This window comes from Lagenorhynchus albirostris, chromosome 15 (assembly GCF_949774975.1).
Source record: "Lagenorhynchus albirostris chromosome 15, mLagAlb1.1, whole genome shotgun sequence".
NCBI lineage: Eukaryota > Metazoa > Chordata > Mammalia > Artiodactyla > Delphinidae > Lagenorhynchus > Lagenorhynchus albirostris.
The window spans coordinates 84,419,216-84,444,379 of NC_083109.1; the positions used below are offsets into that span (position 1 = coordinate 84,419,216).

General features: G+C 51.7%; 2 protein-coding genes across 7 annotated transcripts in view; both read left to right on the top strand.

Annotated features, from left to right (window-relative positions):
- Positions 1–1,582: 1,582 nt before the first annotated feature.
- Positions 1,583–25,164, top strand: part of RADIL (Rap associating with DIL domain) — an 84,999-nt gene continuing 61,417 nt past the window's right edge. For 5 of the 6 annotated variants that reach the window (XM_060122820.1, XM_060122822.1, XM_060122819.1 and 2 more), the window contains exons 1-2: positions 3,676–3,775; positions 7,839–8,437. In XM_060122820.1, coding sequence (XP_059978803.1) covers positions 7,903–8,437 — 535 coding nt within the window. In that variant the 5' untranslated portion in view covers positions 3,676–3,775; positions 7,839–7,902. Of the gene's footprint in view, positions 1,693–3,675; positions 3,776–7,838; positions 8,438–25,164 lie in introns of those variants that run through there. The other variant, XM_060122821.1, reaches the window with a different exon arrangement.
- On the top strand, positions 17,342–21,562 carry PAPOLB (poly(A) polymerase beta). Its single transcript, XM_060122892.1, is given in 2 exon segments — positions 17,342–19,300; positions 19,302–21,562. Coding segments are annotated over 2 exon segments (1,905 nt in total). The 5' UTR covers positions 17,342–17,434; the 3' UTR covers positions 19,341–21,562.

Below are 25,164 nucleotides of genomic sequence, written 5' to 3' on the forward strand. Positions count from 1 at the left end.
AGGTTATGAGACAGAGAATGACCACAGGGGTGGCCACCGTGAGAATGGTCAGGAGATGATAGTGGAGATGGGTTTTAATGAGAGGAAAATAGCACCACGCCAACACAACGGGACAAGCATTTGGGGAAGAGGACACAGCAAGGGGAAAGGTTTCAGAGGAGGGAACGAGCTTAATGTGTTCGAAAACAGAAGTTTGTCGTGCTGGGGCTTCGTGGTGGAGGGAGAGAGCAGGTGGAGTGGTCCGCAGGGGCCAGCTGGAGGAAGGGTAGCGATTAGAGGACTCCAGGCCAAGCAGGAACAACATCTGATTTGCATTTAAGGAACATGGTTTGATAAAGTGTGGACTTGGTTAATAAAAAGGTAAAAAATAAAAGTCTGTGGGAGCACAGAGGAGGGGCATGTAGCCAAGTCTGGGGGTCAGGGAGGCCTTTCTGGATAAGGGGTGTTCGTTTATCTATCGCTGCATAACAACTTGCCCCAAAACTTAGTGGTGCAAATCCGTAATAAACATTTATCATCTCACATAGTTTCTGAGGGTTGGGAATGTGGGAGCAGCTTTGCTGGGTGGTCCTGGCTGAGGGTCCCTCATTAGATGCAGTCAGGATGTTGGTCAGGGTTGCAGCCCTCTGAAGGTTTTGCTGGGGCTGGGGGACCTGCATCCAGGATGGCTCACGCCGACGGCAAGTTGGTGATATCTGTTTGCGGGAGGCGTTGGTTTTTTCACCACGTGGACTTCTCTAGGGCTGCTTGAGTGTCCTCCCAACATGGCGGCTAGCTCCCTCCAGAGGGGATGGTCCAAGAAGGGCAGAAGCCAAGTCTTTTTTAAAAAATTAATTAATTTTTATTTTTGGCTGCATTAGGTCTTCGTTGCTGCATGCGGGCTTTCTCTAGTCACAGCGAGCGGGGGCTACTCTTTGTTGCGGTGCGTAGGCTTCTCATTGCGGTGGCTTCTCTTGTGGCGGAGCATGGGCTCTAGGTGCACGGGCTTCAGTAGTTTTGGCACGCGGGCTCAGTAGTTGTGGCTCGTGGGCTCTAGAGCGCAGGCTCAGTAGTTTTGGTGCACAGGCTTATTGGCTCCAGGGCATGTGGGATCTTCCCGGACCACGCCTCGAACCCGTGTCCCCTGCCTTGGCAGGTGGATTCTTAACCATTGCACCACCAGGGAAGCCCAGCCAGGTCTTTTATAATGACACTGTCATTTTGGCAACGTCTTACTGTTTACACAGGTTAGCCCTGTTCAACCTGGGAGGGGACTACACCCAGGTGTGAAAACTAGAGGGTGTGAATCACTGTGGGCCACTTTGGAGGGGAGCAACTACATAAGTAACACCTAATCTGAGTCTTAAAGGATGAGTAGAAATTAGCCAGGTGATGAAGATTGGCGTTAGGGGCTGAATTGTGTTTCCTTAAAATCCGTACATTGACGCTCTAACCCCCAGCACCTCCGAATGTGACTGTATTTGGAGATGGGGCCTTCAAAGAAGTGATTAAGTTAAAATGAGGTCATTAGGGTGGGCCCTAATCCAGTCTGACTGGTGTCCTTATAAGAGGAGATTAGGACACAGACACACACATAGGAAAGGCTGTGTGAGGACGCAGGGAGAAGCTGACCGTCTACAAGCCAAGGAGAGAGGCCTCAGAAGAAATCAACCCTGCCGGCATCTTGATCTCGGACTTCTAGCCTCCAGAACCGTGAGAAAATAAATTTCCACCGTTTAAGCCCCCAGTCTGTGCTATTTTGTTATGGCAGCCTTGGAAAAGGCAGAGGGTGTGGCCTGAGCAAAGACAGAGATGTGTGAAATGGCGTAGTAATAGCAAATAGTTGGCATCATTAGATCCTGAAGAGCGGGGGCCCATGAATTTTTCTGTAAAGGGCCAGATACTAAATATTTTAGGCTTTGGGGGCTGTAAAGTCTCTGTTGCATGAAAGCAGTTTTAGACAATACACAAACAAAGGGGTGTGGCTGTGTTCCAATAAAACTTTATTTACAAAAACAGCAGCTCAGATTTGGCCCACAGGTGGGAGTTTGCCAACCCCTGCTGAAGAGGGTTGCTGGGAGGGGTGGGCTTTGCGACAGGATCATGGTGAGGAATGCCTTAGGAGGAAAACACAGGTTTAAACCCAGGCTCTCCTTCCAGCTCTGATATTTGCCTCTTTGGGTTCAGAGTGGGGTAGGTTGTACATGTTTATGGGGAGTCCTGAAAGTTTTTTTTTTTTATTTCGGTACGCGGGGCTCTCACTGTTGTGGCCTCTCCCGCTGCGGAGCACAGGCTCCGGACGCACAGGCTCAGCGGCCATGGCTCACGGGCCCAGCCGCTCCGCGGCATGTGGGATCTTCCCGGACCGGGGCACGAACCCGTGTCCCCTGCATCGGCAGGTGGACTCTCAACCACTGTGCCACCAGGGAAGCCCTGAAAGGATGTTTTTTAATCACACAGTCCAAGGCTCGATTCTTGGCTTTACCTCTAGCTGTTTGACCTCTCTGGGTGTAACAACGTCTGCCTCACAAGAGTTGATGGGAGCTTTAGATGAGATGACCAACGTGAAGCCCCTGGCATAGAGTCTGGCATACAGTAGGCGGTCAATAAATGTCTGTTCCCTCCTCCCCACTTTCCCCTTCGCAAATTTGGGGTCATTACCATATAACTTTATACCCCAACCACTGTCAACAAAAAGATTTCCTCTCAGGGTCAGAATTCAAGAATTCATCTTTTTATCCGAGGCCACGTGAATCCCCCAGGTCTAGACCATGAGCAGACAAAGGGAGCTGTCTGTGAGAAGCCTTTCTCCAAGGCGAAACCCCAGCCCGACGACCGGTGCCAAAGTGAGCTCTAAGGACACGAACTTCTTTTAAAACAAGTTACCCGAGGAGGGCCGTTGGGCCAGAGCCCCGGAGCTGACCTGGCCCCGTTTTGCATCGTTTTAAGCAGAAGAGTGCCATGATCTGATTTGTCATTTAAGACTCTGGCTGCTGGGTGGGGGACAGATTGTAAGGGAGATGGAGCCTGCCACCCTTGTCCTCTTTCTGTGTTTTGGATGTTCATATATGTCAGAGCTCTGTACCGCCCCCTTCTCATCAGCGCTTGCCTTACCCTGCTTCCTCTTTTCCTTGGCCTTGTCCGCCTAGGGACTAGAAGGTGGGGACAAAACAATTTGCCAGTCCCCGCCCCCAGCCTGAGGCTGGCACGTGGCCCCGGGGCTTAGCACTGGCCCCGCCCCTGCATAGGCCCCGCCCCTTGAGCTGAAGCTTAGGGGTGCGCCGCACAGCCCCGCCTCTCCGCAGCCAACCCCGCCCTTCCCTGCCTTCAAGGCCACGCTCACACCCATTAATTGGTCTGCTGGTGGTGCAGGCGCTCAGCCCTACCCCTCATCAGCTCCGCCCCCTCTAGGCCCCGCCCCTCCCAAGCCTTGTGTACGACCGTTGGGTGGCCGCAGGGGGAGCCAGGGCCCATCCCCGGAGGGTCCGCCCCCTCGAGGTCTCATCCAAGTCCATTGGGCCTGTAGCTAGTCCCTCGGAGGCCCCGCCCCTCCCCAAGGCCCCGCTCCATTTATTGGGTGGCCGCAGGAGGAGCCCGAGCTCTCCTCTTCCAGCCGCCGGCTCCGCCCAGCACGAGGCACCGCCCACATAGGCCCCGCCCCCCGAGGGCCCGCCTGGTCTGTTGGGCTGCCGGCAGGAGGCGCCGCGCCATGCGCGGGTCCGGAGCAAGGGCTCCAGCTGACGGCGGGTGTGGGAGCCGCGCGGGAACGCGGCGGCGGCGGCGGGCTGTGTTGGAGGTGAGTGCGGGGTGCGAGAGGAGCGGCGGCGGAGGCGGGGGTCGCTCCGTGGCGTACGGGGCTCCGGGGCGCAGAGGCTGGCCGGGCGGGGAGGCCGCGGGCGCGCGCTGGGGCCTCTGGGCCCGCACGGGGCATTTCTCCGGCCACCCAGGCTCCGCTTGTCCGGTTGCCATGGAAACAGGCGGCTCTCCTGGTGGGGGGGACCCGGGCGCGGCCTCGGGGGGCGGGTCCCACAGGCTGGCTACATGGGCGAGGGCGGCCCAGCCTGCGGGTTCCAGGGGGTCAGCTGCGGCCACCACCCCTGCAACCCCTGGAGCCTGGCACCTCAACGGCGGGGTCCCCCGGGCCTCAGTCTCTCTGGCCCCCTTGGAGAGAGGTCTGCAGGTGGGCACAAGACGCCGGAGTCTGTACCTTCCCTCCAGGGTTGGGGGGACATCCCCCGGCCCACAGCCTGCCCCGGTTTTCCTGTTCACACAGCAGCGCGTTCCCCACTCGTGTGCCCGCTGAAAGCATTGTCTCCCAGCTATTTCTGTACCACTTCCAGCCGCTCGACAAGTAGTGCATCTAAGGAAACATGCAGAGCTGGGGCTCCTGGGGAACCCTTCAGAAGAAACTGGATTGTTTCCCATTAGGGAGCCAGTCGCTGGGGCTGGGGAGGGGCTGCAGACCCAGACACTCGGGCTCCCAGCACCTGGTCAAGTGTTTGATTAATTTGAATTGCTGAAAAGAATTTTCTGAGTCCCCGCCCACCAGTGATTACAGGTGTCTCTGGTTAGTTACAGGTGTCTCCCGTTAGCACAGGCCACCTCTCCTTCATTCCAGAGAGGAGCCAGCCATTAATCCCGCTGGCAGAAAAATTCCGCCTCCTCTCAAGGGGCTAGCATGTCAGATTTAAATCTGGTTAAATTATTTTTGTATTTAAAAGCGTTACTCTGACTTGAGTTGTCAAGATAGGATTTATGGCCGGTGGGGATAAAGCAGAGCCTGAGAAGCTACCCTCTTCCCTTCCTGCCCTGGTGGAAATTCTAATGGATCCCACATTGCAGTGTTGGAATGGCCGTGTCCCTCCACCCATTTGGTCAGCCCCACAGTGACCTCACTCGCTGCTGTGACATGGGCTTGTTTTCATCAGAAATCGGACTCTTCCTTGAGAACAAGAGAAAAACATTCTCCAGGAGAAGCAACAGCAAGCGACCTACAGCCTTGGGCCCCTGTTTCTCCGAGTATTTGTGTGAAAGAGGAGAGAACTGAGCAGAAAAGGAAAAGGCAGGTCATGCTTCCGAAAAAACAGATCTGGTGACCCCGGGTGTGCTCGGCTCCGTAGGAAACTCCTGCACTCCTCTTGCCCTTTGCACAAACGCATCTGGCCCATTTTGACGGAGAGGCCGTGCTCTGCGTTTTGTGATTGTGGAGGAAGGGCACACATGAGCAATGGCCACACTCTGTGGTTCCTCTCTGAAGATGGCCACAGAGGGAGTGACCGTGAGGAGAAGAGAGCCTCCTGATAAAACGGATCGAGTAGATCAGGGTCTGTGTTTACTGGGACTTCTTTGGGCTTATGAAGCAGTTGCTGGAAGGGAGAGAGTCACCATCTGTCCTATATTTTCTACCCCATTTTCGTGATGCTAACTTTGCCCTAGAAAAGGAGGGAGTGGGCTCTCTTCCAAGGCCCTGGGAGGGGACCTAGCAGCTGCGTATTTGTAATTTTCTATTTCTTTTTTAATTAAAGCAGAATTGTATAAGCTTCAGACCTTACAGAGCCTGTAAGTTTCACCCCTGGGTGCAAAACAGCATTTTACTTCTCCGTTGTATCTGAGGGCCTTTTGAATCCCCGTGTTTACTTTGTGACTTTTCTGGGAGTTGGGCTTCTGCTGAGACCTGGTTTTCTACTGTTTCCGCCGTTTTCCACATTGTATTTAAATTTACCCTCGGCATTACCTCCAAAGGCAGAGGTTTCCCAGCCAGACGCTGCCTGGTGGCAGGGGCTGCCCTGGGGGCCCCTGGGGGTTTGGGTCGGGACCACCGGGGCCGTGCCTGACGTGAGCCAGGTGTCTGTGGAGGGGTCAGGTCCGCCGAGAACGTGTGGTGGCCAGAGGCACGTGCTGGGAATTTCTGAGGCGGGTTGTGTGACGTTCAGAAGGCGCCGTGGTTTGAAGCCGCTGATGTGATGTGCGAACCAAAGCCGTGTGCTTGTCACGTGAGGGCTACTGGAAACGCTTCTGTTGTAAGTTTGGCCGGGGCCTTGGATGGGGCCGAGGGGGGAGCCGCAACCTGCTCTGGGCTCCGCAGCGGCTGACAGGGAGGCGTGGGCACTTTCCTCGGGGGAGGGGAAGCAGCCTCCGGCGAGATACTGCTTCGTAGCTCTACTCCCCAGCCCGGAGGCCCTCGTGTGCTCCTCTGCTTGGGACACTTGGCTGTTCTCAGCAGGCTCAGGCTTCGGAAGGCTGGTCCGCAGTAAAAGGCTCTGCGTGGTAAACGGTGAGAAGCACGCTGTTGGCACAGGAGGAGTGCCGCCCCCCACCCCACCATGGGGCAGACCTTCGTGTTCGGAACCCAGCCTTTGGTGCGTGAAGTCGTCAGAGCATCTTGAAGCGTGCAGGGTTCGCCGAGGATGTCAGGTGGCTGGTTCTAGAGGAACTGAAGGGCGGGTCTGCTGCTCAGCCTTCGTTCACGACAGCCCTGGTGGGAGTGATGACGTCGCAGATGTGACCGAGGCCCAGGGGCCAGCCGGGAAGAGCCCAGTTCAGTGTCAGTGTCGAGGCTGGGCCACTTGCCCTGTTGGTCCCTCGGGGTCGGGTCGCTCCTTTTCTTTGGGGGGCTCCCTAGGCATTTTTCCCGCCCTGGGCAGTCCCCTCCCCTTCCCGAAAGCCTCTCCCAACGCCTGTGACCACGAGTGAGTCAGAGCTGAAAAGAGGACCGTAGCGGAGTTCAGTGCTGACATTCATCCATGGCAGGTGCCCAGAGCTGCTCTCACCAGGTCCTGGGCCACTGTTTGCAGAGCTTCTAGAAAATGGCCCTTTCTTCTTCGGTCTGTCTGCCTGGAAGTGGGGCACAGAGTCAGGAGATGGGCGGTGTTCAGCCTCCACCAACTCGTTGAGAAGCAGGACATCTTCCTTGGACTCTGCCCGCCTGCTCCCCCGGAGCTTTGGGTGTGTGTGGGGGTCTGATGAACTCTCTGTCTGGAACCCTACGCCTTTGGGGCATTAAGCACACGAGAGTCATGACTTTATGACACACCTTGTTGCCCCAGAGCTGTTTTCTAATTTACCCGGCAAGACTGCCTCTCCGGCCTGGCCAGTGCCCGAAAGCCAGGCTGGACGCCGTGGGTGGACACATGCATTCCAGCCGTGCCTCCACTGCTTCTGGAAGGGCCCTTTTGTGTGCATTGTGGTCATGTGTCCGTTCTAGTGCCGCCGTCCCAGGGAAGTGGCTCCTCAGAGCCAGGACCAGTCATCCGGGAGCAGCATCCTGGGGGCGTGTTTTGAATGCCCGGTCGCTTACTGCCCTGCTCGTGTGGCTGCCACCTGGCCTGATTGCCTAGTTCCACTGCTGTTTGTGATGAATTTTCGGTAGCATAGGCTGTGGTGCGGGGGAGGTGGAGTTTAGGAAGACACGGCCTTGTGCGCTCAGAGTTGTTTATGACTTTGGGTGCGATGGGATAGATGGGGGCTGACTCAGATGAGGCCGGGCAACCCCGCCGGGACTCCACCCTGCGAGCACCACCCAGCCCCACCCTGGCCGGCCCTGTTTCTTGGTAGCTTGCTGTGCGGAGCGCGTGGTGCCCAGGCTTCTCGTGTCTTGGCTTTGGGTGACCTCACCGTGCTTGCCAGTAATGGCTTGCCTTGAAGGGCATTTCAGCCCCTTCCAACCTGCTTTGTCCCCTGCGGTCCCGCCGGCTTCGTCTGTATCCTCACTGTTGGACCCGGCCGAGGTGCCGTGTCCGCGGCTTCTGCTGGGGCGCCGGGCCCTAGATGGCCGGTCCAGTCTGTTGATGTTCCCCCGAGCCTCGTGGGCTCCTGTCGCTCTGCTGGTCGATGGTAACCTGCCTTTCGTTTTCTCCCAGGACGCGGCCTTTTCCCTGCCGTTGGCCAGAGCCCTCAGTGCTCGTCCGTGAAGACGGGCCCACCATGTTCTATGGGACCCACTTCATCATGTCCCCACCTGCCAAGAGCAAGCTGAAGCGGCAGGGCCAGCTGCTGTCCAGCGTGCTGTCCCGGACGCTGAGCTACAAGTACCGTGACCTGGACACCACCTGCTCCAGCCTGGGCAGCAGCGACGACCCGGCCGAGCTCTCCACCCAGCTCTCGGCCCCTGGGGTCCTGAAGGTGTTCGGGGACAGCGTGTGCACGGGCACCCACTACAAGAGCGTCCTGGCCACCGGCACGTCCAGCGCCCGGGAGCTGGTGAGGGAGGCCCTGGAGCGCTACGCCCTGAGCCCCGAGCGTGCCGGCCAGTACGTGCTGTGCGACGTGGTGGGCCAGGCCGGCGACTCCGGGCGGCAGTGGCAGGCCGAGGGCTTCCGGGTGTTCGGCGACAACGAGAAGCCCCTCCTGATCCAGGAGTTATGGAAACCCCGAGAAGGCTTGTCCCGGAGGTTTGAGCTGAGAAAGAGGTCGGAGATGGAGGAGCTGGCAGCCAGGGACGTGGACACCGTGACGGCAGGTGAGGAGGGGCGCGAGGAGGCGCGGGGCGGCCGCCGCTCCGGGAAGCACCGGGCAGGCGTGTTGTTGAGGAGGCCCGTGGGCCTCTGCCGCGGTGGCGCTCAGGACGGACTCTTCTCCCTGCTCTGCGGGGCTGTCTGCAGGGCGCCTGCTGGTGGTCATTCCGCGCTCCTCACGGCGTCTTGCAGTGCCGTGGGGCGATTTCTGCTTTCGGTTGAAGATGGCCGTCCAGGGGTCTGGCATGCGTGTCATTGGCCGCAGAGAGGACCTTGTCCCGTGCAGGCGGCACACGCGGTTCAGAAAGCCCCTCAGTGCCCGAGGCGCCGGGGCAATCTCAGGGGCAAGCGCACGCGAAGGCGGTGGAGGAAGCGGGTCTCCGGAGGTGCGGTGCGTTGGGGGGCGCGCCGGGGCAGTGGAGGTCGTGCTGGGAGCAGCACTGAGTCCCTGCCCGGGGCCGGGGCGCTCCAGGCCCTGCGGGACGCTGCTCTGCTCACTCGGCGGAAAGAAGCTCATTGTCTTAATAGGGAAGCGCCATAAAACATGGGTGTTTTTCAGACGCCCACAGACTCTTCAGCGCATCTCAGGTCACGTTTGGCTTTGGTGGCTTCACACGAGCAAGTGCACTGGTCTTACGTGTGGCTCAGAGCAGAGGGCGTTCAGTGGCCTCAGGAGACTCGTCACTCGGTTTCGTGGTGCTGCGGGGTCGAGGGGCTTGAGCTCTGACGTTTTGTGTGTCCCCAGGTGTCGCGAATGCTCATGTTCTCCGGTTCTCCTCTGGCGCGAAACCCACCTTGTGCCTTTAGGGTGTGAAGACGAGGGTGTGGCAGGCCTGACGGGGCCACTGCTTGGCGGTGGGCTCTCGGCGGCCCTTCTGGCCCCAGTCTCGTGATCTGGAGGATCCAGTGACCCGCGGGCCGGTGCAGTGGTGTGTGCAGAGCTCTCTGCTCGGCCGTGCGTCCTGACCGCCTCCTGCACGCGGTTTTCCTGTGCGCTCACAGGCAGGGGTGGACCAAGGGCGGATTTGGGGTCCCTCTGATGGGGGAGTGGAGTGTTTTATCACCAACGTTGTGCAGAGTTGCAGGCATGGGGGATAAGGAAAAACTGACCAATGAGTAGCTGATGTTACTGGGTTGTTTTTTGTTTGGGTTTTTTTTTAACTATTTGAAAAAAATTAACCTTATCGAAGATAGTTGATTTACAATGTTGTGTTATTGTTTTTAACTCTCCTTGGACGAGCGCCTGAATGCCCCGCCCCACAGGCCCGGGGTGGCAGGGGTTTGGATTTCGTCCTGACGCCGCCTCGCTGTTCTCCGGAGGCCTGGTCCCTTCCCCTCCGCACTCTCGGAGGCCTGTGAGGGGCTGCGTCACGTGGGTGGAGAGGGCGGGTGTTCAGCTCATGGTCACTGTCCTGCCCAGTCTTTTCTCTGCTGAATGGAGAGCAAAGAGCACGTGGCCGGGCCAGCCCTGCCTGTCCTGCGGGTCGCTGTGCCTCGGTCCCGGGTGGGCCCTGGAAGGCCTGCTCTGTGTCACGTGGGTGATCGCTCTGGCCGGGGGGTGGGGGGAGCAGGGTGACCACGAGGCTAGACGCTATCTGCGGGGAGCAGGGCTTTGTTCTCCTGTTCACAGACCCCTTTTAGACCTGTTCCTTTTACGTTCGTCCAGGCAGGAGAAGGCCCACGACATATTCAACTTGGTGGTGGCTTTGCGAAACCTTTCAGAGAAAGAGTCTATTGAAGCGGGCGGGTCTCACTGACACACTTCTCTGGGCTGGAAGTGGGTTGTGTTACCTGCCTGGGGCAGGCTTCCCGGGCCCCAGGGAGTTGGCCTTCCTGGCCGGCCTCTGACTTGGGTGTGGCCTGGGTGCTCTGTGCCTCCTGGCCGTGCTGTCCCCTTCGCCAGCTACCGAGATGCAGAGCCGCACTGGGGACCCTGCAGCCGGGCCCGCCCCCTCCAGCCCTGCTCCACAGATTGCTGGCGGAGCATCACCAGAGCCCGGGACCTTTGCATTAGGGTCTGTCTGAGGATCCTGATGATACAAGGATGCACACGCATGCTCTCCCACTCCCGCACGTGAACACACACTCACGCTCTGCATTGTTCCCCTGTGTAAAGAATCCGATGCGGCCCCTCCCGATCTGCAGATGCCCCTCACCTCCCAGCGCACCCCCAAGGTCCCAGACTCCCTGCCTCCTCATGCCGGTGGGAACCAGAGAGACTTGAAGGAGGAGTGAAGGGTGTTGGTGTCGGGTGGGTGCCAGCCGCCTTACGTTGATGATGAGAAGGGATCTCCAGCCCCTCTGGCCGCTCCCCCCCCCCGCCCGCCCCGCCCCGCCCCGGCGGCTCCCGCCCACGTTCCTGACACCTGTGGTCTTGTCTCCAGGGAAGGGGGCTCCCTACCTCCTGGGCGGCCTGCCTGCGATGAGCCCCAGATGCTGCTGGCGCCCCGAGCGGCCTGAGCGTCGCTGTGAGGTGGCATCGGCTGCGGTGAGCTCGGCGGTGTCCACGGGGTGGGGGCTTTACTGTGGAGGAAGATGGGGACCCAGCGTGGAGCAGGCTCCAGGCACCCTGATTCCCTTCTTCCTTCCCCGAGAACGGGTGACGTTGTCCCCGTTCCCCTGGCAAAGTGTGCAAAAGGAAGGGACCGCCTGTGCGGGCACGCGTGCGTGTGCGTGCACGTGAACGAATGCCGGCCGCCCCAGGCTTCAGGTTACTGAACGGTCACAGTGATCTTCATCGTTCCCGGATCGTTCCCACGGCAGAAGACCCACCCCGTGTCGGTGAGCTGGGGCTCGCTGATTTCACGTTAAAAGCCTACTGCGAGCGTCCGCTAGGCCCTCGGGGCTGGGAGCCCACCGCAGGCGCCCTTGGGTGAACTGGGATAGGCCCCAGCAGGGCAGGTGGCAGAAGCGGCTGTACCAGGCACTTCCCGAGGGCACTGAAGGAAGAATCCACCCGGTTCCCCTGGACCGTTTGGACCGTGGTTTTGCGCCCGTGGTAATGCGCTCAGGCACTTTCGGCGTTTGTTTTCCATAAATATCGCCTTTCCCAGCTGCCAGCTTCTCCGTGGTCTCCAGAGGATCAGAATATCCCGAGTGAGCCCCGGGCCGGCGGCGGGCGGGGGCGGGGCTGCGGAGCCCGCCAGCGTGTTCCCAGAGGGCTGGCTTGTGGGGCCCGTGCCCCGCAGGGCGGGCCCTGGTGCCCGAGATAAAGACAGTAATCACTTCTCCCTCTGGGAGGGAGGGCGGGCCATGTGGTTTTTGTCAGCGGCTGGGGAAGGGCGAGAGGGCCGGGTTTATTTGTGTTCCCAGGATGGACAGAGCTTGTAAACTGGATTCTCAGCCTCAGTCCCGTCACACTTTGGGCCAGCAGTTCCTCGCTGTAGGGGACCGCCCTGTGCCTTGCAGGACGTTAGCCGCGTCCCAGGCCTGGCCGCCTCTGGGCCTTGCTGAGTGTCCTGGGGGCAAGCTCGCCCTCGGCTGGGAACCACCGATTTGGACCCGGTGGCCTGGACCCTTTGGAGGAACTCAGTCTGTTGGCCACGCCCTGCGCCTCCCATAGGGGCCGGTGGCCTTGTGCCCCAGGACCTGGACCGTCAGCCCAGGCTGGCTGTCATGGGGGCGCCGTCTGAGGGACTTGGGTGCCTGGAGGAGGGGAAGTGCGAGCTTCTTTCTGTGCCAGTGGACGCCTTCCTGGGTGGCCTACGCCGGCCCGCAGAGGCTGACCTTCTCCCGATGCCGGAAGGGAGGGCCTCCTTGGCTCTCGGTGCCCTCTTCCGAGGAGACAAGGCTAGAGGGTTTCTAAAAGCCACCGAGGCTTGAGGTTCTCTCTGCAGGGACATCTCTGCATCAGCACTGGGCTCGTCACAAATTGCCCTTCAATGTCTGTGTGGTCTGGCATACAGTAGGTGCTCATTAAACGCCTGTGTAAGGGTGGATGCAAATTAGAAGAGCAAGCTCCTCTGTGAGTCTCGGCTTCCGGGTGCAGCCAAGACTCCAGGGTTGGAACTGGTTTTCTTTGCGGGGGTGGGGGTTGGGGGTGGGGTGGGGGGAGGGCAGGTGGGAGTGGCGTGCAGACGGCATGGCTGCCCACTAGTGCAGGTGGGGGCTTGAGTGAGGAGTGCGCTGCTCTGGCGCCGACAGTGTGACCTGCCAGCCTCCCTTCTCTTCCAAGGCCGGCTGGAGTGGTGGCAGGCGTGTCGTCTGAGTGCCTGACTTTGGGTGTGTTTGCCGTCATCCACAGACGGGCAGATGGGCCTGAGCCCCGACTAAACGAGGATGTTCAGGCGCCTCACGAAGCCTCTGCTCTCTCCATCTGCTGGTTGTGCGCCGCGGATTCTGTCCCCTTGAGTCCCCCGACCTCTCTGTGCTGTTTTCTTTGGATGTTTTTCTCCTCCTGCCTCGAATCTGATTTTTAATAACACTTATCTCAGGATGAACAAGGCGGCCTGGATTCTCTTCTCCTTTTATTGAAGAGCAGCTGCCTGTTGAGTGAGGCTTCCTCTGGGCATATTCTCAGCGATGCAGTCATTGAGGGAAATGTTTATTTTATGTAGTTTGGGGGAAACGACAATGCCCAACTTTTTCCATCAGTCTAAAACTAGAAAACTATTTGCACTTAAAAGACATCTTTGAGGACTTTCAATTTAAAGAGAACATAAAGTTGAACGGTTAGCTGCTAATAGCCAGTTTCATAAAAAAAAAAAAATTCATAGTTTTCAGTTTCATGTAGAAGCGCGGCGTCAGAAGGAGGCCTAGCAGCCCTGCTCTCCCGAGCCTGGTGTTGCCCACCTGGGGCCTGGCTGGCAGCACCCCATCCTCCCTCGGGAGACTTCTGGCCAAGGAACCTCCAGAGGCTCAGTGCTAAACACGGGGAGATCAGAACTGGCGTAAAGTGTTTGAAAGACACAAAACATAGTAGGAATTGGCCAAAGTATGGCCAGGGTGGACACTGCAGGGAAGGAAAAGTCAGGTTGGATCCTTATTCCAAATGCATTGAAAACCTGCAAGTCAGAGGTGAAGTTACAGCCAGAAGAAGGATTTCATAAATAAGGCTTCAGAGATGCAAAACACAGGGGAAAGGTAGATGCATTTGACTGGATCAAAGTTGAAGCTTTGTTTTTAACTAAGAACATTCTACAGCTAAGGTTTAGCTCTACCCACGGTGCTGCATGTGAATCCAGCTCCTTGCTTTTTCTTGAGACACAGTTTCCCGTCACTTGCATATATCCCATGATCCATTCTCCTAATCATGGGCTCTCAGGTTGCATCCAGCTCCGTCGTACTACAGACAATGGCATGATGACCCTCTCGAGGGCCTGTGCAGAGTTCTCTGGGGGGTCATCTCCAGGGAATGGAGTTTCTTGATTGTAGATATGTCTGTTTCATTTCTTAGTAAGCACTGCGGGACGGCAGCTTCTCCAGAAAGGCTGCCACGACACTGGCGTGCTTTCTTGTGTGGCCCTTCCACGTCCTTAAGCATTGGGTATGAGCCCCCAACCCTCGAAAATCTCCCCTGAGAATATGTTAAAATCAAAAGGAGCTGCAGGAGAGTGAGGTGCTGGAGTCACGCAGCCGGAGAAACTCCCTGCAGCCGACGGACGCGAGCAGCGAGAACCGAGTCGTGAAGTGATTTCCCCAGAGTCACGGTGTGTGGCTTTGAAACTGTCCCTCTGCCTAAACTAAAACTCAAGAGATGGGTCTTTTGGGTATTGATTAGCCAGTGATTTGAAGGTGAAAGAATTTTCTTCGTTGTGCTTATTCATTTATTTATTTGTCAGCAGATACTTGTTGAGTGCTGCTACGGTAGGTCCTTGACCGGGTACTGATCACGTATGTAGCAGCTGACAGAACAAATAGATCCTGTTCTCATGGCGCTGAGGGTCTACAGTGGCAAATAAAGACAAAGAAACAAGCACTCGAAAAACGGAGACTTACAAATTGTGATATGTTCTATGAAAGGAAAGTACAGGTGCTAATTTAGCAGGGAGGTTAGGGAAATTCTCTGTGAGGAGATGAAATTTAAGCCAGTCTCAAAGTTGACAAAACTAAGCAGGTGAAGAGTAGTAGACAGTAAGTGGCGCAGGAAGAGCTTTCTGGGCAGAGGGAACAGCATTGTGCAAAGACCCAGAGATGAGAGAGAATGAAATAAATGCAAGGCACCGAAAGGCGATGTGGCTGGAGGGCGGGGGAGATTGTGGGAGGTGAAGCTGGAGAGACGGTCGGGGGTTGTTAGGTATTTTGGGCTTTAGACTAATGAGAGGCCACTGAAGGGGTTAAAAGACCACTGTGGCTACTGGGTAAAAAGTACTTTGAAAAGTCAGTAATAGATGAATTTATTGTAGGAGTCTAGGTGGAAATTGATGGTAGCTTGGACTAGAGTTATGGGGAAGCAGGTAGAGAGAAGTTGATGAATCCCAAACGTATTCTGGAGGTAGAATCATCGATATTTGTAAATGAACTAGATGTTGAAGATGAGAAAGAGTGGGGGGGTGTGTCCAGAATGACTCCCAGGCTTCTGACATGAGCAGTTGGGTAGACGGAGACGCCCTTTACCAAAGTGGTGACCACCGAGAGAGAAAGAAGTTATGGAGGGAAGAGTAAGAGTTCTCTTTAGACTGTTGAGTTTGAGACATCCAAACGGAGGTGGCACGTGGGATGTCAGATGGTATGGATCTGGAGCTCGGAAGAGTAAACTTACATTAAGCTGTTAATAGGTGATATTTAAGCTGTGAAAACTGATAGATGACCCGGTAGTAAATGTATATACAATGAGAAGAGTTGAGGGCTTAATATGGAAACTGGAAGAACTCCAACTGTAGAGGCAAAGTAATGGAGGAACAAATGAGACCAAGGGGAGGCCAGAGATGTACAAGACAACAAAAGAGTGTGGTGCCGTGGAGGCCAACGTGAGGCTACTGTAGGTCAAAAAGGTGCAGATCATTGGATTGAGCAACATGGAGGTCACCAAATACCTTACTGATAGCTGTGCTGCTGGAATGTTAAGCATGCAAAACTATGTTGAAATAGGTTGAGAAATTGGTACTGGCAATATGTGGGATTAATTATTCTAGAAGATCTTTCTATATAAAGTACCTGGAAGTGCTGGCTGAACTATAACAATTCTCCTTTTAGATGCACAGCTGAATATCCCCCCAAAGTAAGGTAATCTCTAAGGGTGAAAAAACAAAGCAAAACAAAACGAGGACCTTGAAACGTTAGAATCTTAGCTGATTATGAAGCTACAATTGCCCCACAGGCTCTTGCCAGTCTTTATAACCAAGAAATTTAAGTTTAATAGCTGTCCGAGAAAGAGACACAGAGCCTTGAGACCTCAGGAAGTAGAAAGTTGGGACTGAGACCCTCACATATATTGGGAAACTGTAAAGGTGACACACTGAATGAAAAGACAGAATAGGAAGAATCTGCTACCTGGTGAAAGGAGATGACAGAGAGTTATTATCTCTCTTGACCTGGGCTCTGGGTGGGAAAAACTACTCATTCCTAGAGTTGAAAATCACCTTTCCTCTCAGGTGTTTGGGGTTCAAAATTGCACTACTTAAGTGATCTGGATAATCACTGGATAAGAAATTAAATTACTGTGTACGTTATTTGATAGTGTACAAGGACATCGGACAGAAACAAAGTAAACCCTCTTTGGAAGGACATCTACACAGGCATCCCAAGCCTGGCCAGAGACGAGCTAACAGTCCAAAATGACGAGACACTTGAAGTGATGCTTCTTGAAAAGAGTCAGTAGAAAACAAACTGTAGAATCAGGTTCTCAAGAACTTAGGAATTGGAACCATTAGATATAAAATCTTGAGTAAGTATTTTAAAAATGTTTAATGAAATAAAAGGTAGAAAGAAAACAGGAAAGAACAGAATGTCATCCCAAAAGGCAAGGAAGATTTGGAAAAGAACAAGATAATGCTTTTAGTAATAAAAATGCAAGTTTGTAAATGGTTACTTCAACGATGGCTTAAACAGCAGACTAAATATAACTGAAGAGAATTAGAGGACGAGGTAGACCTGGCATCACGCAGACAGAAACGTGGGTTGAGAGACACGGGGAACGGGATGAGAAGGTCTATCACATGTCCACGTGAAGAGGATCAAGAGAATGGGGTGAGGACATGCTCCACGGACATACCTGAGAGTCATCCGCGAGCATGGGATGAAAAGCAGCAGTCTTCCGATTCAGGAATCATAGTGCTTCCTCTGTAAGATAAACGAAAAGTTTACCCCTTGCTGCCTAGTGGTGATACTGCAGGACACTTCAGAGATTTTTACAGTCGCCGAGAAGAAAAGACAGGCGAGCAGCAGGCTCCCCACCCGGAACCGCAGAAACCAGAGGTCAGCCGATGGGGCCTTCAAAGCTGGAGAGAACAGGACTGAGAACCCAGAGTTGCGGTCCTGGCTGCCCCACCACCCAGGCGCCGGGCCACGGAGGATGCCACGGAGCTGCTTCCCACCAACGGACCCTGCCATAGAGGGATTCCAAAGGATGGGCCAGAGGGCAAAGGCCACCTGAAGATGCCACTGGAGAGGAAGGAGACCCGGGGTGTAGAGAATGGCGAGCAAGGAGTTGGACGGTAGGTCTGGGCAAACGTCTAGAACAGTTATAACAGGGCCGAACCCCGGGGCGCAGCCGTGCCGGCCCCCACCGGCCAGAAGCCGCGGCGGAGACCTGGAAACTACAGCCCCCGTGAGGCTCTGCGCGCGCACATGCGCCGTGGCACGCGTGGCACGCGTGGCGCGCGGCGTGCGTGGCGCGCGGCGTGGCGTGCGTGGGCGTTCTAGAACGCAGCAGCTAGGGCCCCGGCGCCATGTTGGGGCCGAGGGGAAGGCGGAGAGGCGCTTGAAGCGGCGGGAGCGGAGCGGGAGCGGGTCGGACCTGGGCTGGTAGGAGCCCCGCCCCTCCCGCCTCTGCGGATCATGACTCGGGCGGCCGCGGAGGTCGCGGTGGCGGGAGACGCGGCGTGGCGGGGCCAGCGCTAGAGATGATGCCGTTTCCGGTGACCATCCCGGGATCACAACAGACCCCGCCGCCGCCCAAGCACTATGGCGTCTCCTCCCCCATCAGTTTAGCACCCCCCAGGGAGACAGACTGCATACTTACCCAGAAATTAATTGAAACCCTGAAGCCCTTTGGGGTTTTTGAAGAGGAAGAGGAACTACAGCGCAGGATTTTAATTTTGGAGAAATTAAATAACCTGGTAAAGGAATGGATACGAGAAATCAGTGAAAGCAAGAGTCTTCCACAAGCTGTAATAGAAAACGTTGGAGGGAAAATCTTTACATTCGGTTCTTATAGATTAGGGGTGCATACGAAAGGTGCCGATATCGACGCGTTGTGCGTGGCACCAAGACATGTTGATCGAAGCGACTTTTTCACCTCCTTCTATGGTAAATTGAAACTACATGAAGAAGTAAAGGATTTAAGGGCTGTTGAAGAGGCATTTGTACCAGTTATCAAACTGTGTTTTGATGGGATAGAGATTGATATTTTGTTTGCAAGATTAGCACTGCAGACTATTCCGGAAGATTTGGACCTAAGAGATGACAGTCTGCTTAAAAATTTAGATATTAGGTGCATAAGAAGCCTTAATGGTTGCCGGGTAACTGATGAGATTTTACATCTGGTACCAAACATTGACAACTTCAGATTAACTCTAAGAGCCATCAAGTTGTGGGCCAAATGCCACAATATCTATTCCAATATATTAGGTTTCCTAGGAGGTGTTTCCTGGGCGATGCTAGTAGCAAGAACTTGCCAGCTTTATCCAAATGCGATAGCATCAACTCTTGTACGTAAATTTTTCTTGGTGTTTTCTGAATGGGAATGGCCAAATCCAGTGCTACTGAAAGAGCCTGAAGAACGGAATCTTAATTTGCCTGTCTGGGACCCAAGAGTAAATCCCAGCGATAGGTACCATCTCATGCCTATAATTACACCAGCGTACCCACAGCAGAACTCCACGTACAACGTGTCTGTTTCAACAAGGATGGTCATGGTTGAGGAGTTTAAGCAAGGGCTTGCTATTACACATGAGATTTTGCTGAGTAAGGCAGAGTGGTCCAAACTTTTTGAAGCTCCCAGCTTCTTTCAAAAGTACAAGCATTATATTGTACTTCTAGCAAGTGCTCCAACAGAAAAACAACATCTAGAATGGGTGGGCTTGGTGGAATCAAAAATCCGAATCCTGGTTGGAAGCTTGGAGAAGAATGAATTCATTACACTGGCGCATGTGAATCCTCAGTCGTTTCCAGCACCCAAGGAGAATCCTGACAGGGAAGAATTTCGTACAATGTGGGTGATTGGGTTAGTGTTAAAAAAGCCAGAAAACTCTGACATTCTCAGTATTGACCTCACCTATGATATCCAGTCTTTCACAGATACAGTTTATAGGCAAGCGATAAATAGTAAGATGTTTGAGATGGATATGAAAATTGCTGCAATGCATTTGAGAAGAAAGGAACTTCATCAACTACTACCTGGTCACGTGCTTCAGAAAAAGAAAACACACTCGATGGAAGGTGTCAGATGGACAGCTTTGGATGACGGCAGCCTCGACTTGTCTGTAGACAGTGAAGACAGCACATCTGTGTCTTCACTTCCTGGCTCTATGAAGACTGGCCCAGTGACTGGCAGCGCTCAGGGCAGAAGCATTCCTGCCCCAGCTGTGATGGCAGCATCTGTGACCAGCGTACAGGTTCCTGAAGTTTCCTTACAACAAGCAAATCCCAGCGACAGCCTGGGGGGCACGTCCAGCGGAAGCGTCCCTCAGACTGCCCCACAACCAACTATTTCTCCACCGCCGAAGCCCATGGTCACCAGAGTTGTTTCCTCAACACCTCTGGTCAACCATCCACCCAGGCCTTCAGGGAGCGCAGCAGCAAACATAGCTAACCCTATCATAGGAGTCTAGAGGACATTGTCACGTCACAAAGAAGAAGGGACCAAGGAAACCAAAACAGAAGAGGAACGGTCTCATAAAGAGACAGGTGCGACTCAATTGGAAACTATTCAGACAGCAGCTTCTCTGTTGGCCTCATGGGGGGAACATCCAGTGCAGACCTTCTCAGTATCCCTGCTCTCCCTGCAAATCTTATTCCTATTATCAAGAATTCAGTAAAACAGATTGAACTGAGAAAAACAATCTCAAGGGTCTGTAAACAGCATCTACCAACTCAGCCTGCTGTCTTCAAATGCTAAAGGAGGAGGACGAAGGGTACCAAACTAGACATGGTTCAGAATAGCTTTGTTAGGCTTATTTGATGACTTCCTTTATTGGGCTTATCTTAATCAGAAGTCCAGGTTAGTATGTGAAGCCAGAAGTACTGTTAATTAACGTGTCAGATTATTTATGTGTCAGCCACAGTTAAACGCTAACTATTTCGAAGGACTCTTGCCCTTAAAGAGGAAAAAGAGAGAAAAAAACCCTCCAGCTATGTCTGTACCCATGACTGACATTGGGACTGGATTGATGTTGGATGCATTGTTGGGGAAAGTTTGCAGTACAAACTAGTATCAGAATTCCATGCTGGTGATGCACTTTATATTTTTATTAGACAGTAGAACAAATTTTAGATTTTTCAGCTTGATGAATTTCAGATTTTTCCTGAATGATGTTCTTCATTATTAATCTTCAGATTGGTTCCCATTGTGCAGTGGTGTACTGTACTTCAGAAAAAGCATAAAGTACATCTAGCTCTGTCCCTGTGAGAGCTGTAACCCTTTAAAATGAAATGTCAACTCTTAGGGTATATATTTGGCATTGAAACAGTAATTAGTAAGTGTTTGGTTTTGATGGGACGGGATCAAGAAATGATTGGTTTTATCTGAAGAACTGTTTCAGAGTGCATACAGTCAGCCGTCAAACAGCAGATACTGTCCTGAGCTAACAGAGCTCCATATTCTCTTGTCCTTAATCATTTGCCCTAAAAGAAAAAGAGCTTTTTGTGTCCCCTGCCCCCACCGCCTTCTCTTTGCTTGTGTGCACAAGGTATGCTTGTATATCGTTTCACAGAAAACTCAGTATGCTAGTATTTTCTTAACCATGATGTGAAACCAACAGTCCTGTGGCCACATGGCTAATATTTTAGTAAAGCTTTACTGAAAGTAATTCCCGTGAAGCATGTTATCCATCTTGGATGGTCATTTGGTCTCCACATAAGAGAAGATTTGTATACTCCACAGAATCCCTGCTTATAGTAAAGTTAATTTCTAATTTAAACGTGTAAGCAAAAAAGTATTTTCTCCAGAATTTTAAACCAATTTTTATTTGTAAATGACTTCCTAAAATTCATCAGTAAAACTTACATGTAGAAACATCAGAAATTTCTAGCAAGCACTTGACATCTAGTCAGCTTTCTACTCTTTTGTTTTATCCTGCAAAAGATTCGAAATAATAACCTTTCTTTAAAAAAAAACAAAAAAGACAGCTCATAATTAGCAGCAGAACATTCATGTTTCTCAACAGTTGTAGGTGAATGAAAACAGTCTTTCTTAATCTGGACACAGCAAACCTAACAGGTTTTCCAAATAGCCTGATGCTGATTCTTCCTATCCCCCAACAGTGTTCCTTTCTACCACGTGTGCGTTTTTCATGTTAAACTGCAGCTTCTTAAACCCTTTCCCTATCCTTTTAAATAATTTCCCCCAAAGTTGGAATATAGTCATTTCTGTTGTGGGCTGTGCAGTAATTGAGACTTTCTGTTCACCATGACTTTCTGACGCCTAATACACAGTGTTCCCACTACCTGTGCAGTCCCCTTCCACCACAATAAAATCAGGTGAAGTGTGTACAGTACCTGTGTATTTTGAATAGCTATTGTGTCCTTGAAATTGCCACGCACAGATTTAGTCTTGTCATTTTGTTCACACATTGGCGAAAAATTAGTTTATTAAATGTTTCGTGTAACTGTACTTGTTTAACCGAGCTGGAAAGTTGGAGCTTTTTAATTCTAGTTTTCGTTACCTGAATATCAGACTATTTTTTTCATATGGTGTGCATAGTATCTCATGACTGGAGTTTGCTTTGTTTTATAGTATCTGTACTCCTTGTATTTTTCAAGCACTATTTTGAAAACAGATGATGTATTTCTCCATTAAAAAACACAATAAAAGTAAGCAAGAAAGAAGCGAGCAGAGGGGTTTAAATCTGATGATAACAGTTCAGATGTTCATACTGTTGTTCTGGTGGGTAAAGTCACCAATGAACGTTTCGACTTACTTGAAGTCTAGAATTCATGTTATAATAGGGAAAAAACATGAAAAGGTTAAAACTTCATATCACTAGTGGTACAAAAAAAATGGAGTTAAAAAATCTTAATCCAAAAGAAGGCAGGAAAGAGGTGGGGGGGGAGGTGGGAAGCATAGAGAAAATGGTGTAGAAAGAAAATACAATCTAAGGTGGTGGAAATGAAACGAAATATATCTGTCACTATATACATAATAAATGGACTGAGCTTCCTGAGTAAAATTTGGAGATTGTCAAGAGTCCATGGAAAAACTAAGCCCAGCTGTATGCTCTTTATTTATGAGAGACACACCCAAAACGTAAGACATAAAGAATGGAAAAAAGGCCAATGGAAAGCTGTTACAGTAACAGTGTTATCCAAACATTTCAAAGCAGAAATAATTACTAGGGACAAAAGGGACCACTGAATTAATGAGAGAAGAAATAGTGCAGCAGGAAAGGGGACCAATTTAATTTCTTTTGCACCTAGTAAAATAACCTCAACATAAAGCAAAGATTAACGGAAATTGCCAAAAGCGTCATTGTCACAGAAGATTGTTAAACGACTCTTTTCATTAATTGATACTAAGCAGACGACAAGTAGAAGGGAAACAGTTTTGAACACAACAACAGTGCTTGGCAGACTTTTCCTGTAAAGGGCCAGATAGGAAATATTTTCAGCTTTGTGAGGCTATACAAACTCTGCCTTTGTAGAGTGAAAGCAGCCCTGGACAATATGTGAACAGATGGCCAGGGCTGGATTTGTCACCCATTCCCCCCCGCTGGCATTTGTCGTCCCTGATCTATTGGGCATTTGTTATAGAAACTTCCACTCAACAATTAGAAAATGCATGTTATTCTCAAGCACTTGGACATGTAAAAAAAAAAAATAACCTCATGCTAGATCCAGAAAGTAAGACTCAACATAGTTCAAGTTACCTGATTCATAGAACGTGTTCTCTGACTGCAGAACAGTAAGTTAGGAACAATGACACACAGCATAGAGAAGAATTTCCTAAAGAAGACACGAGAAAGCTCACACCGTGGAGACTGATGAACAGAATCTCTTAATCGTATTGAGTAATGAACAGTGAAAATTGAAAAACAGGCTGTAAGCAGGGAGATTTCATAATACGTAAAACAAATGATTACTATCCAGGCCATATTAAGGATGAAGCAAAAAGTCTATTTGAAAAGATGAAACAACCCAATAAACTGGCAAAAGAGATGCGTAGGTATTTCACAGAAGAGGAACTAAGAATGGACAATAGACATGGAAAGGTGCTCGATCTTGTTAGTGAGGAAAATAGGATTTAAGACCACAGAGCTATTTTTCTTTTACAAAAATGAAGCCTAACAATATTCAGGTTTGGCGAGGAGGCAGGGGGATTACACGCTGTCTGGTCCCTTCAGGAGAAGGTGGCTGTTGTCTAGTGTGGCCGACGTGCCCGCACCCTGTGCTCCATTCCTTCTGCCCTGGGGGCTCCACTCCCACACTGTGGGGCACTGGTGAGTTTAACCTTACCAGTCTCTTTATCCCTTGAGGTGGCCAGAGTTTGTGGGCCACCGCTGCAGCCGTGTCCAGAACCCTACAACCCTCTAGTTTACCTCCAGCGTGCCATGGGGATGTCATCGTTTCCCTCACATGCCATGGTATCAGAAAAGTCAGGAAGCACTTTCCTAGAAAGACCGTCTCACGGGTCACCAGGAGACGAGTAGGGAGTGTTTGCGGCAGCATTTTGTAATAGCCTGAAGCTCGAGATGACCCACATACCCCTAAACGGGGAGTGGAGAGAGTGTATTCACGCAGCAGACAGCGTAAAGCTGTGAGATTAGATGGACCAAAGCTTCATGCATCGGGGTAGGTGTGTCTCATAGTGTTGAGGGGAAAGAGACAATCACAGAAAACTACACAGTGCGGCACAATCTACAGAAGGTTTACAGAAAAGCAAAATAGGGCAGTATAATTTAGGGTGACAAAAATGTGAGGTATAACTATAAAGGAAAAACAAGGGAATGTGAAATAAAATTCAGAATAGCAAGGGCGAGAGGTGGGGAGAAGCAGGGGAGGTGCAGCTGCAAGAAAGCAGACTGGAAATGTTCTACTTTTTGCAGGTTGGGTGGTGGAGGAAATGGTGTTCATTTTATTATTAGTCTCAGTTGTAAATGCTTGCTTTCGTGTGTGTGTGTGTGTGTGTGTGTGTGTGAAGTATTTTGTAATCAAGAAACCAACATCAAAGTGATATCTTAAAGACCTCTTTATGGGTTAGGAATTGCATTTGTCCAGATAACAATTACTGAACTCCATACAGGGTGCTTTTCTCTCACATTACAGAGGGAGTAAGTTCAGGGCTGATGGGGGAGCTTTCCTGGTCCCCAGGGACCCAGGCTTCTGCACTTTCAGCCCCACCATTGTAGTCCATGCCTTCCATCCTCAAGGTCACCTCAAGGTGCAGGATGGTGGCGGGACTGCTGCCATCATAGCCATCATATCTTCATTTAAGGCAGGAAGAAAGAAGGAAGGGGGCAAGGCCAAAGGTGTCCCTGCAGACTGTGTCCTCCTCCTATGGAGCTTTCCTGGAAGTCCCTAGAAGATGACATTGCCTCGTCTTTCACTGACTGGAACTTAGTCACAAGGCCCTGCCTACCTGTGAGGGAGACCGGAAGTTGTAGTTTGTATCAGCTGGTTACACGACCACCGTTCCCCACCATTATGCGATGGGAGAAGGAGAGGATGGGTGTTGGAAGGCAGTGGTAGAGCGAATTACACAGAACTCATGCGTTTACACATTCAAATGCTCCCCAATAAGTCAGGATCAAAAAAGACACTTTAATGTGAATTAGAACTGAACAGTAATGAAAATGCAACTTGTGGGATGCAGCTAATGTGGTATTTAGAAGGGGAGGGTTATGGCTTTAAATGCTTACCCTAGAAAAGAGTAAAGGCTGGCAGTTGATGAGCTGTGTGCCTACAGAGCTAGGTTAGAAAGGATATACATTCAGTGAGAGAAGAAAGGAAATAATACAGAGCAGAAAATAAAGACAAAATAAACGTGCGGTGCGGAGGACCAACAAAGTGAAGAGTAGGTTCTTTGAAAAGACTAATAAAATAGTCAAAACCAGGAAGATTGTCGAGGAAGACTAAAGATGGTACACAAGCGATCTTAGGAATTTAAAAGGGGATATAGCTACAAATACGGTAGGTTTTTTTTTTTTATTTTCATTTAAAGGATCTTATAGATAGCTTTATGGCAGTAAATTTGAAAACTTAGACGAAATGGACAATCTCGTAGAAAAAGTTAACCTACCCAGACTCACTGAAGGATAGAAAACCTGAATGGACTTATAACCTTGAAAGAAATGGCATGAGTAGTTTGAAAATGTCCCCACCAAAACCAAAGTAAATTCACAAAAACATAAAACCTAGAAGGTTGTACAGGCCAATTCTTACTGATATTCAGTGACAAGATTATTCCAATATTTTACAT